Source organism: Channa argus, chromosome 22 (assembly GCF_033026475.1).
Source record: "Channa argus isolate prfri chromosome 22, Channa argus male v1.0, whole genome shotgun sequence".
NCBI lineage: Eukaryota > Metazoa > Chordata > Actinopteri > Anabantiformes > Channidae > Channa > Channa argus.
The window spans coordinates 5,244,460-5,258,236 of NC_090218.1; the positions used below are offsets into that span (position 1 = coordinate 5,244,460).

The 13,777-nt window shown below is 40.5% G+C and overlaps 1 protein-coding gene across 4 annotated transcripts in view; it reads right to left on the bottom strand.

Annotated features, from left to right (window-relative positions):
- frem2a (FRAS1 related extracellular matrix 2a) overlaps nt 1-13,777 on the bottom strand; it is a 56,130-nt gene continuing 42,353 nt past the window's right edge. Inside the window, exons 9-24 of one of the 4 annotated variants that reach the window (XM_067492238.1) lie at nt 13,078-13,275; nt 12,582-12,746; nt 12,168-12,350; nt 10,810-10,940; nt 10,188-10,346; nt 9,032-9,335; nt 7,952-8,083; nt 7,245-7,576; nt 4,965-5,157; nt 4,726-4,851; nt 4,191-4,315; nt 3,909-4,043; nt 3,708-3,834; nt 3,093-3,280; nt 2,839-2,985; nt 1-2,575 (exon numbers count right to left, since the gene is read on the bottom strand). In XM_067492238.1, the coding sequence (XP_067348339.1) occupies nt 2,048-2,575; nt 2,839-2,985; nt 3,093-3,280; nt 3,708-3,834; nt 3,909-4,043; nt 4,191-4,315; nt 4,726-4,851; nt 4,965-5,157; nt 7,245-7,576; nt 7,952-8,083; nt 9,032-9,335; nt 10,188-10,346; nt 10,810-10,940; nt 12,168-12,350; nt 12,582-12,746; nt 13,078-13,275 (3,173 nt within the window). In that variant the 3' untranslated portion in view covers nt 1-2,047. The other 3 variants (XM_067492237.1, XM_067492239.1, XR_010912121.1) reach the window with 3 other exon arrangements.

Below are 13,777 nucleotides of genomic sequence, written 5' to 3' on the forward strand. Positions count from 1 at the left end.
AACAATATTTATTCTTAAATACATATACATAAAAACCCATTAATAAAAAGACACAAAGTGAATATCAAGTTTGATTGTTTCTGTTAAAATTGTCATATACATGGGGATGATTGGCTATGGGGTATACATTACATTGCATAGCTTGGATAGGCATGTGAGGGATGTGACTCAAAAAGTGCATTTGATGATGATTATTTCCTAATATATCAGGAAAAAAAATCACAGCCATTCTTCTGCAGACTATCAATATAAACCCTCACATCCCTCGCTGATTCATGTCTCTGCTAAATTCTGGCTGGTGTTAAGTTAACCCTGATAAACTTTGGAAATAATTACACAATGATGACTAACAACACCTTAATAAGACAAATATTTAGGAACACTGATCTGATTATGTTGTATATCCATAACATAGTAAGACACAAGTTTACCAACTCATGTGAACAAGAGATTGTACCAATGACGGCAACAAAATAATGATTTAGGAGTTTTTATCAGGGTCTCAAACGCAACATTTTTGAAGGTGACACACTGATCTCTAAGCAGCTATTCTGTTTGCGTCCTTTGCTTGAAAACATGAGTCAGAACACGGAAATCCCACACAGCACTAATGACAAATAAAGCCTACAGGAACATAATGTGAGAAGAACAGGGATAGAATCATTGGATATGGATACAGTATTTGCATGTTCACACCACCACACTCATTAGCAGTGTAACACAGACGTGGAAAGTGGCTCTGTAGAGTATATCTTCAGTCAACAGTAGTAAATTGTGTTACACACACAGTTCATTCCCTGTAAAAGAATAGCTCCTGAGATGAGTGTATTTGTACATACGTACCTTAACCAGTGTTATTTAAAACAATCTAAAAAATTATGCCCAAAGAGTGTTTGGAATAAATATGGCACAGAAAGACACAACTCTGCAAGAATGATCAGCAGTAAACATTGTGGTAACAGAGGCAGAGATGAACTGTAAACATGTGACAGAACTGAATATTAACTAAAAATGATAAAACCCAACTCAGCATTAACAGAAAAACATACCTCATCATATGGTAAACAAAATAAAGAACAGTAGCCATGGGGAATAATTAAAAATGATGCTGGTCCCAACAGCACTGGCTTTCATCTCCGGTGTTCTGATAAGAGACTCATGCAGATTTAGTTCACAAGTGGCCTCTTGTGTTTATGATTTTCATTATGTTGTTTAATCCAGAATGACTGCCCCACGATTATTTATCGATACAATTGTAGGCTTAAAGGGACAGTTCAGCTCTGAGTGAATGTTGATCCACTCATGCAGCCTAATTCCTTTCTTACTTTTCAATCCCTTCTCATTAATGATATTATTCCATAGCTCTTTGGAACAACTTTGAGGGCAATAAGCAAGAGTAGATGGTAAATACTGGAGTATCACATCCATATCCACAATTTTTAAGCCACTGAAGAATAATTGTATCTTCTACAAGCTGTATAAAAGTTGGTTTTCCTACCACAACTATTCTGGGAGATGCACAGAAATACAACAGCTCACAGACTTTAGTGAAGTTTGATCTGACACAAGGGCAAGTCGATGACATAGGTGTTTCTTTTGGCGGTGAACGGCTCCTTTACCTGTGGCACACCTCCAGCACTAAATCTCTGACTGGATCTGAATGACAGTATTTTCTTTCTTTTTTTTTTAAGTACTCTTGGTGACTGTGAATGTCCTGAAGGGATATTACCACTTCAGGCACTTTAAAACCCCAAAGCCACTAAGAGAGAAAGGACATGATTTGCTACTAACAGCACAGATAGGAATGGTACATAAAGACAGTTTATAGGAGTAATTCGCTGTTCTGCTGCAGTGATCAAGGTACGTAATGGATCCAATACAGTAGAAATCCCCCCGCTAACAGGCACATCCACCCAATAAAATTTTTGGTGTTGTGAAAGTAATTTAATACCAGTTAAAAATGGAAACAAAAGAAAATGTAAAATATTATAAAATTCCCCCAAATGCTTTTCACTATTGTCCATCTGTTCATCCATGCATCCAATGCTCAGACCTCTGAGCTGTTGTGGCAGCCTTGCATCCTCACCACCAACATGGGCTCTGTACTGACAGACCCTTTCACCACCTCCCGCACACCCTCCCTCCATCCCTCCTTCACATCCTTCTGTCTGGATCTCAGCACAAATACAATCATGACGATGATGAGGACAGTCAGAAGCAGCCCCACCAGTGCCCCCACAACAGTCACTAGACCCTCCTCTTCCTTATCTGCCTTCAGGTCATTAGTTTCCAGCCCATTGGCAAACACTTCATTTGAACCCCCTGCCCGCCGCTTGTTGCGGTCCAGAGCAATGTGCATAATATTGGTGCCACGGTTGTTTTCTGCTCCGATATCCTCAGCAATATCTGGGACCTTATCACCAGTGGACCTTCTGGAGCGGGTCAAGGTGAGATCGTCATTTTTGGAAACCAAGGAGTGGTACTCTAGGCTGCGCTTTCCAATGCCTCTGTTGGCACTGTCTCTGGAGCGGACTGTGTAAATGGTGTGAATGTACCACTCACGGCCTGCAGCAACCTGAGAAAAACACAAAATAATGAATATCTTACATTTTTATTTATTTTACAAAATGATGGTAATTTGGCATTAAATGGGAAGAAAACCAAATGAGCACATCAACTAAATTAATCATCTGAGGAGATGGGACCTGCAGGTGCTATGTTGATTTATCATTAGACTTTTCTGTGCACTTTTTCAGCTTTATGAAGTCTTACACAATGAATGCCAAAGTAGTTACTATTCTAGCCATTGGCTGTGAGGAACAGTAAACTACATGATACCTGGAACATGGCTGTAGAGTCCAGTCTAAAGCCGTCAGACCCTGGCTGTCTAATGAGGGACATGGCTGAGGGGTCATCCACTGCCAGCACAGCATTGAAACTGACATCACCAAATACACGTGCCTGCGTCTCTGGCTGAGTCTTGTCCTGATTGAGAAGCAAAAAAAAGCCTGAAGTAAGTTATGATTATAAAATCTTAATTTGCACCCCCCTGTGTACTGATATTGCAAAATTAAAAACCCGAATATACTCACAAGAATCTTGAATCTATAAAGCAAAGATGGAGAGTCGGCCAGGCAGCCAAATTCAAACTTGGTCGGATTGTACTTTGGTACATATCCATCAGCACCAGTACAGAGGAACACCTTCTCTATACTACAGAAGAAAGAGTCTCCCAGGTTTTGCACAGGGTCCACCATCACACGGCCGTAGATAGTATCACCTCAAATTAGGAATCAATCCAATTTAAAAATACGAAAAACAACAAAACAATTTTTCATGGTTTAGCCAAGAAACAAATACATAAAGAAATACCACCATGATCTGTAACTGCCTTTCCTACTTAGGGTCACAGGGGGCTGGAGCCTATCCCAGCTGTCATAGGGCAAGAGGTGGGGTACACCCTGGACAGGTCTCCATTCTGTCTCAGGGCCAACACAGAGAGGCATACACAGACAGACAACCATTCACACACACACACATTCACAATCTTCTTTCGAACCACTGTGGTGCCCAAATTTACCCCCAACTAAATATAATAAAATAACTACATAGCATTTGGTTTATAGAATTAAAATGACTATATCTTGTAGTGGGTACCTAAATCTTAACTACACAGATGGCTGTATATTTTTTAAGAAAGCACCTACCCTCAGAAAAAGCAACGTCACTCTCCTGGCCAAAGCCCATGGAGCCATCAGAGAGCCACAGACTCCTCTTAGACAGTAAGAACATCTGAGTATTCAGACTGAATTCCACTGCAACTGGGTCACTCACCTCAACAAAGATGCAAAGAGTTAGAGGCAGATAACATAACAAACTCATTTAAGACGGAATCAAAACAGCCTTACTTGCTGGAATCTGATGTCTAGGTCAAAGGTGACCGGCTCTCTAGGACTGCAAACAGGTGGAACAGTGTACTCCATATTCTGGGCTGTTGTACAGGGGATCAGCTTCACAGTGTAGGTCCCAGAGTAGTCTCTCACCTGCATGGAACAGAGAAACACGACATACGTACACAAGAACCAGCCTGTATGTGTCCTTCTACCTGTTCAGGCTTCTCATATTTACAAAGCAAATGTTCAAAGTCGTGCACCAGAGCACTAAAAGCCATTTCTTGCAGTCATACATACAGCAAAGTCAGAGGTGAATGTCCACTGCTGGACTGGCTGGTTGTAGGTGGGCTCACTCCTCACTAAGGCGAGGTTAAAGGTCAGGCCCTGGTGGTCAACACTCATTACCATGGATGACATGGATGCTTCTTGGTAAGAGATATTGAGAAGGGGAGGGGTTCATTATGAAAGACTTAAGAGTTCACAAAAATCACATAGAGAATATAACGTTACATCACCCAGTGTTAATTGTTGGGATAGTGCCATCTTGTGAGACACTGTATGTAGATTAACTGCATACACTTTGCTTTGTTTGGCTAAAACATTCTTGCATACGGCAGCAGGACTGACCTACTGTGAGGACACTTTCCAGAATCATGACAGAAAGACAAAACACAGCCAGCGACTCACTAACAGAAGGGAACCTCACAACATGGCACAGGAAAACAGCAATTCAACACGGTGTGACGTCAACTTCACATTCTCTTATAAACTAATCAACGTATCCATTTACATTTATTTGATTCATACTGAATATAGGAACACTCAGTCTCACCAGCTCTTTTTATTCTGCCTCCAGAATGAGACTCCACAAACAGACCCCTGAAACGAGCCTTGGTGCGGAAGTTTACCACAAGACGTCCCTGCTCATTTATACGCATGCTGGTTGGATACAGGGCACCTGACAAAAACATATACAAAAACACCAAATTCTACAAAACCTGTTGCTTTTATTGTGGTTGAGTCCAGAAATGTAAAGCACTGTCTAGTGTTCCTACATTCTCGGGAACTTACCCTGTAGCTCGGCTAGCGGGGGGCTGCTGATGCCATCCTTCCAAAGAATGGATGTGTCATACACAAATGTGAGGCGCAACTCGGTCTGCAGATCAAAGTGCTGCCACCCACCAGTTCCCACAGGGGAGTGAAACACATATGAGACATGAAGGGGCACACGCAGCGTCACGAAGGACTGGACCAGGTTCAGCACCTGTAAGGATGATTCAATCTACAATGAGTTCAGGGCTTTCAAAATGTCTAAACAAGTGCTCCTACTTGTGCTCCGTCGTCAAACATGCAGAAAGGTCATCCTGTATTCTACACAAGGATATACAGTGGGCGGAGATGGGGACTTGTATTGTTGTATTGCTCTTTTTTTTTAAGTTTCCCAAGTTTTTACAAACTTGATCACTTATAACCACTGATGAAGTGCAACCTCTAAAATACAGTTGTGATTACACACATTTTGCGAAAACAATCTGACATTCACTCTGATTTAGGAGCTGAAAAAAGTTCGGCTTGAATGCACTTAACAGCTTTTCAGAAAGGAAAAAATTCCCACTCAACTTGTTCACCCCTGTTAACATGTATGTACATAAAGTTGGCCACCAGGTGTCTCTCTTCAACAACTTTATTTAACACTTACGTGCAGCTAAAAAAGATTTGTAGTGTATGCTCCCACACCTTTGACAAAGCTGGAGTTTGTCTGATAAATTGGTTCAAGATCAACTATTGATGCAGCCTGACAGAGGAAAAAAGTATATATTTTTCTAGTCTTTCCATTGATTTGCCTTCTATGATCACTTAAGTAGCTGTTCACTTACATCCAATCTATTTATGTGAGCAAAACGTAGATGTGCCATTCTTTAAACAGAGATCACATTTAATCCACTACTGGATCCATCTAAGAAGAAGCCTGAATGAATAGAGTAGGTTGGGAAACTGCAAAATTAAGGACCAAACATAAAATCATATCAATCATTTAATTACAAACTGCCCTGAAAGGAACACCAAGAATAACTAGAGCAAATGTTCACCTTGAGATTCCAAATTCTGGAACGTATTTTGCCGTCTTGAAATGCTTATTTTTTTCAATGAACTACTGAAATTTATGTTATGCTGAACCAAATACGAAGCAATGAAAGACCCAACAATGAAAATGTTATTTTTTAAAATATTATTTTGCTTTGTTCCTCAGAGGTATGTATATTATCTTATTCTTCATGTGCTGTTTGATTCATGCACCCTAATAGAGCTGCAAGGTTTTGACTGCTGCTATTTTCCCTTTGTTTTAGTAAACTTGGCCAACAAACGTAACCTGTGTGACAATGTGACAGAGAGCTTCCCTACTGTAACAACCTGAGGCTCTGCGCGTAGTTCTTGCTGTGACTGGAGACAAGTAAATTAATTTTCTAATTATTTTCCATTTCCCTCTCTCTCTCTATCAAGCACGCACACACACACACACGTGCACGCGTGCACACACAAGCACACACATACACTCAGAAACCCCCACACACTGATCAGCAAAAAGAAGCTCGTAGATCAAAGCCTGAAGTAAAACAAAAGAGCAGCAGGACATGAGCTAGGGTGCAAGGGTCTGTTTCCTAATGCACAATAACAACAAGAAGCAGGGGAATACTGCAGCTCTGCGGAGTACATAACACAATTAATTGGAAACATTTGCCACAATAATGCAATAACAGCAAACAGCTGTTGCATAGCATCTAATAGGTAGCTAATCATAATGTCAGAATGAAATATAAATATCCAACTTCATTTTGAGGGGAGTGAAGAAAAATTGGAGAAAAATTTAGCAAAGCTGTCTGACATGCAACGCAAGACCTGCACTCACAACCCTGAAAAGACCTTAATGTTCAGTACTCAAAATATACAGCTTTTTCTTTCATGTTTTCACAGATTTCCTGTGTGCTTAGGCTTAAATGCTCCTTTTCCACAGAAGTGGTGATCATTAGAGGAATAACTGAATGGCTGGCAATACCTTGTTTGAGTGTGTATGTTCCTCTGCACATACACAGTGTGGATGCACACTGAAATGGCAAATAGGACAAGCAAATTCATGCACTATATAAGACATAAAACGCAAGCACAGATTTGGTGCTGTTCTGTCTGTGCATTGCTCTTTTCCAGAAGGCTGTAAATGGACTGAACACACACACAGAAACACACACAGGCGGACACACACAAAGGCAAACAGTCAGACAGATGTACATACAAACCATAGATTGGAATTTATAGGTTGTGGATATACATAAGCAGACAAAAACATACACACACCTGTCCATCAGTTCCTATGGTGCCCCCACAATCAGTGAGCAGCTCAGACATGTGGTAGTAGCTGGTGAATTCCCAGAGACAGGCTTCCAGGTTTAGGTTCTTGTAGAAGCGCAGTGTGCTGTTCCCCCGCAGAGAGCTGCTGAACTGATAGGGCGCCGTGTCTCCCATGCTTTCAAGGCTGCGCATCGAAGCAGTGACGAAGCCGTGACCTGTGGTGACCTCATTGTAGTCAAGCAAGTTGGAGCAGCGGTGGTTTCCAGCGCGGGTACCATCAGGACTGAGAGTCAGGTCAAAGTTCATGAGAGGGCGAGTGGAGATTACCGGAAGCATGCCTATAAGGCAAAGAGAGAAGATGTGGTACTGAGCGTGTCCAGGTATCTTTGATATGTAAAGTCAGAGAAACTATTTCAAAAATGTGGAAGAAAAGGAAGAGTTCAGCAAAGAGGAGAAAAGTAATGAAAAGAAAAGAGGGAGTGACAGAAGAAAACCAGGGCGAAGGAAACCTGAAGAGTCAAGGCATAAGGAAACTGATTAAAAATCAAGTAGGGAATGTTAAATAGCGGGAGTGCTTGAGGGTTCGATACAACGCAGCAAGATCTATATTCTGGCTGTCACGCTCCTGAGGATCCCCAGACGTGAATATTACACACACTACATTACCCCTCACTTCATCTGTGGTATGAGTCCTGCCTCCAGCTCCCACCTACCATCTATGTGAGGCATGGTGACAGTCACTTTGATGAGGTTGCGGTGTTTTGGGTCATCTACTCCTGTGTAGCGGAGCTTAGCAGAGAACGGCTCAGCGCCAATGGTCCCCATCTTACGTGGCTGACACATACCTTTACATTACAGAGAAGAGAAATTTACACACTGCAACACTGCGGAGGAGACAAGACAAACCGAATGGCTATGATTGCATCTACACCTGCTTACATATCTGATGAATACACTCTTACGTATTTTCGTTACTTTCATTGTTAGGCATGTTATCTAACTGTGAGAAAATACAGGGAAAAATGCATTTTCTCATGCCCTGCCAGATCTACAGTATTACTGAGTCCAGTAGTGATTTCCATATTTCCAAGAATACCTTGCGACGTGATCACCCTGAGAGAGCAAGCCTGAACTTGTTAAATTTAGGATGTGGGGGTGGTATGAGTGCAGCATAAGGAAAAGCATAGCAACAGCAAAATATGGCCTTTTTTATTTTTATTTGAGAGAAGAGTGAGAGAGCTGACCCTTCCTTATAGCACGTAGCTTGTGGCATCATTGGATTACTGTTTGTTGAGGCTGTTGTTAGCACAGAATGTTGGGCTGCTTATTTCTATTATAGTTGCTTGGTTTGCTAAATCACTACCAAAGATACCATTGGTCTTTAAGTCTGAGGGCCCAACTTTGACTTTATTTGTTAGTCTTTATAAAATTACAAAATTCCAATTTTCAATTCTTATGTATTAATTAATCAGTAATAATTCAATGATATTTAATTCTGTTTGCTCATAGGAGACAATTTCCTGCACCCTTGAGTGGGTTTTGCTAACATACTAATGTACTTCCATCAAGTGACTTTTGAATGCAGGCCTTATAATATATGTATGATGGAATATTTTTACATTGTGGAATTTTTACTCTTACTTATGCAAAAGATATGAATACTTCGCAACCGTGTATAATTTAATTTAAAATAGATTAAAAATAAGGTGATGACCAAAAAACAGTATTGTAAATCCTTGTTTGGTTTAATGGCTTTGCTTAGCCATCTCCATAAGACATTTTTCTGTCCTTACCTTCCTCCCGGTTGATCGTGACAATAGGACTGATGAGCTCTAGACCTGCATCCCCATTAGAATTAACAGCCCTAGCAGCACACTGGACCCTGGAGCCTGCCTGGAAGTATACTGAGTCTAATGTGATCATCTTGGACGACGTAAAGAAGGTGTCAAAGTCCACCTCCCTCATTGGACTGGTGACACCATCAGGGCCAGCTGGAGTGCTGATGAGCCAACGGTAGTGGGTCAAGGTGTTGTTGATGTGCTCGCTGACACAGATAGAGCCTGTCTTGTCATAGTCTGGGTATTTAGTGTTGCAAGCCTGGAAGGAATAGAGCAGGAGTGGGTGGGTGGGCAGGGACAGCAGAGAGATGGGAAAGATACAGCAGATGCCGGAGGACAAAAGGAGAGAGAGGTACAGAATACAAATGAGTGACTGTTGCCAAGGAAATCCAGATGTTGCAGTGTGTTATGCTTTTATATTTGATTTCTTAAAATTGCTTCTTTATAAGTGGAAAGATAAAGATATGGGATGAAGGTGGAAGCTTTGAAGTGTTTCTGTGGATATCCTTTTTAAAACTGTTGACTCTGAACCTCCTGCTGCAGCACTCAACACTTCCAATTTTGACAAGACTGCTTCATTTTGTCTCCCCAGGGAACCTCCTACGCGGCTGACCACAACAGAGGGAAAAACACACACACATGCACGCACACACACACACACACACACACACACACAGTCCTAGCCATACACAGCAGTTACCTAAGAAGCAAATGACTTAACACATCTTGAAAATCCATTTAAGTGTCTCACTCAGCCTGTATTCAAGAGTGGAAGTGATTCTCCTGTGTGTGAAAGCACAAGGACTGTGGCCTACTAAACCATGTAACGTGTCTTTCAAGGACAGGCTAGCCAACTCTAGGTGGACAGTTTAACTTTTGCTGAAGAAAAGTATGGGTCCCTACGGAGAGCAACGTGGACTCCTCTCCCAGAGGACATGGATCCTGATTAGGTCCTGCTACTGCATCTCATTTCAGAAGACGCCTACAAATGTAAATGTACTCTGTAAACTACAGTTACATCTCGTGGTTCCTATACATCATATATACAGAGACAGCGATTCAACTCCAAAAATATCTCCATTGCCACTTGTCTCAGTGAAAATTGACTCACCGTGACACAGATGACGGGGTAGCCGGCTGGTGGGTGGAGGGTGTCTTGTGTCCTGGCGATGTTGTCGTAATGGAGCAGCGACACCACATGAGGCAGGGAGGGGAAGGTAACATCAGCCATGCTGTTGGTCTCCTCGATGTACACTATCACCTTGGTTATCTGTTCCAGAAAGAGAGAAAGGGTTTAATACTTATGACACAGTGCAGCTTGTGAAATAAGCCGTGATGAATCACTGAGTGAAAAGACTGGAACCATCGGAGACTGATGTGTTTACAATCTCCCAGTCATGGCTGATTCTTTCCTTCTCTTTTCACTTGTCTCCTATTCCTTTTTTCTTCTGCTTGCTGCTCTTTGTTCTTTGATAATCTATTATTTATTGTGAAATGTTTTCATCACTCTTTTGGCTGCAACTACAGTAAAGTGCTGCAATTGTCTGAGCTGGGACACCCTTGTAAAAAGAGATTGCTGATCTCAGTGTGCCTGACCTGGATAAATATAGGTCAAATCAGAAAAATGAAAAGCTTTCTTTTAATCGTTTTAATTTTTCATCAAGCTGCAATTCCATAGCTGTCGGATTGGATCTTGTATGAATGTTGTGTAATGGTTCGAACACAATCCTGACCTGAGTTTCAGCCACCATGTTTTCATCAGGCTTCAGGTGGAGAGTAAAGGCCTCCCTCATCTCTCTGACACCATCAAAGAGCACCTCCACCTCCACCACATGTTCCTTATCCCCCTGTTTGAACTCAATGTCTGGACACACACAAACATACACATGGATACACAAACACCATAGAAGGCCGTTTAAGATCTAGCTTTTAATCACCTGTGATCATGTAATGGATGGATGACAAAAGGATTCAGGTGATAATAAAGCCGGGTTTCGTTCTCTTTTTGGTGTGAGAAGAAGACTCACCGAATTTATGTTTTATTGCCCGAGAGGCATATATCACTTACTAAGAAGCATTTTAAGTTTCTATTTCAACAGTGCCAAAGGTGTTCTATCACCTTCTGAGGTAAGTAATAGAGCTTTGCATTATAAATATGCCTCACTGAGAAAATATTGTTAAAAATTGGAAAATACAATGGTGTATGATTCAAAACTGCTGGACTTTGCACTGTTTGAAGGGTTGGTACGAATTGGTATGATTTGAATAGACAGTATTCATATAAATATTTCAAGCCTTGATTAAGTGAAGAAAGGTTCACTGCACTAAAAGCTGAGAAGATTTTACTCTGCTGACAAAGCATGAATAATGCTGAATCTCAGTTAAACACTCTATGACCCTCCACTAGACTATTAAAAAAATGACTTCTCTTATTTGAAATAAAATCAGTAAGCAATAGCCATTGCCCAAATCAAACCCTACGCCCAATTTCATTATTTAACCTAAAGGGAGCCTTGACTCACACTTGTCAAAACCATAATTAACTGCTGCAAATGCATGATGGAAATCTATCAGAAAAATGCCTATGGTCCAGTTAGAACGAAGGTACGGTATCTGTTAAAATGTTTGACCTCTAGTGGTGATGAAGTGTGATGTATTGTTCAGTGGGTTTCTGAATTATTGGCATTATATGTCAAAAAAATACCAATCTGCTAATAGATGAAGAAATAGGAGGATGTAAAACAGGTCTGAGGAAGGCACATTAGTGGCAAAACATCGAATGAGTTCGGTGCCACAGAACCTTCAGATGTTTAATAAGGACTCCATTTTTATAAATTATATTTTCTTTTGTAGGTTGAGGGTTTGCTCTTTTGATTTTCAGTAGTGTCTACCAATTTCCATTCTTCTTTCAATTAACACTTGTTAATCAGGTATTCATCATTTCTATTACGTGCTCATACTCTTTAATTTCAGCTCGACTTGAAAAGCATTCTGTGCAATATTCTGAACATTCATGAATATTAGATTTTAGTTTCATATTAAGACATCACAGTGCACCTTTAACCCTGAGAGCCATAGGAGGTGTGTGTACCTTGAGACACAGGGTAGTAGTCCTCCCCTGAGACAGCTGACCCATCTTTAGTGTGAACGCGAACCACTGACACCTTTGATGCGTCACCCACTCGAACCACAGGGATCCTCACAGTTGCCACGGCACCGGCCTCCTTCGGTTCACGTACACTGAACTTGGTTTCCAAAAAACGGATGATGGATTCTAAGATGTAAGATGCAACAAAAGTTTAATAAAATGCAAGGATACCATTGTATTATGGCTGCAAGAACTTAATTAACACTAATTGACATTAACGTCGTCCCAATCTTTTTAGGTACATTTATCATTTCATATTCAGAAGCCCAAACTTTTTAACTATTCAGTAATACTTTTTATATAACCATCTATTTAATACCAGACTTTGCTCTCGTCTTCCTTTTTCATGCCACTTACTGTCAGCTGTGTCCTTGATTTTTACCAGAGTCTCATTCAGAGCTCCCACTGATGCACCAAACTGTGAGTCACTCTTCGGATTCCCTAAGACCAACCGCAGCTCTTCTCCTTCCTCGTACAGCGTGTCATCAACCAGTGACAGAACACACGGCTTCTCTGCCTCGCCTAGAGTGTACAGCAATTTGGTGATGATGGGGCATGTCAAAAAATGTCAGGTGGAAAAAAGGATGGATATGTTTTACAATAATTCTCTCTGTTTTTACAAAATATAACATTCATATATATGTATATGTCTATATACATAAACTATATATATATATATATATATATATATATATATATATATATATATATATATATATATATATATATATATATATATATATATATATGAAAGTACAGTATTCCAGTGGAATTACTGTAGGAGATGTAATTAAACCAAATTGTTATTTTACTATAGAAATTAGAGAAAAAATGCAGTGTACTTGTACAGTACCTGGTAGAAAAGTAATGATGGATGCATCTGTGTTGGGTCGCTCCTCAAAGTCGGAGGCAACCTGTGCAGTGCCCTGACGGGTATAACAACGAACAGTGGATTTGTGTCTGATGTCGCCACTGCGGTACACGATCGCTGTGATCCAACCGTCACTCTCCTCTCCAGAGTGCAGCGGCTCACGAAACTGGACCTTTGGTACTGGCAGCCAAAGAAAAGATTAATCATCACATATGACAAAAGCTGTAAAGATGTCTCTTGTCTAAGCTAACTGAACTGAGTGAATGGATTTTAAATGGCAAAATTAAATAACGGTTGCGACAACAAGCTTTTAGTTCTGGCTGAACATCAGTAATCAATGTTGCTGAGCTATGTTTACACAGTAACCAACAGTGACATATTAATTGTTAAACTAAAGCAGCAAAAGTGTAAAGCTCACTTAAAAATAATGTTCTATGGATGTTGTTTGTATTACATGCAGGTTTTGTGGTGAAGCTATGAAACAATTTTAATTTTAGTGACAACAATAAGACAGTTTAATTGGATTTATATTAAATATTGTGATTTCAAATTGACAAAATACAGCAAATGTAAACCAACATAACTCACTCTTTTAAAACACGCTTTCTGTATTTTTGGTCACACAGGAACATTGCATAGGGCACCATTTTTAAAAGCCGTGCCATGTGTGCTTTGCAAACAC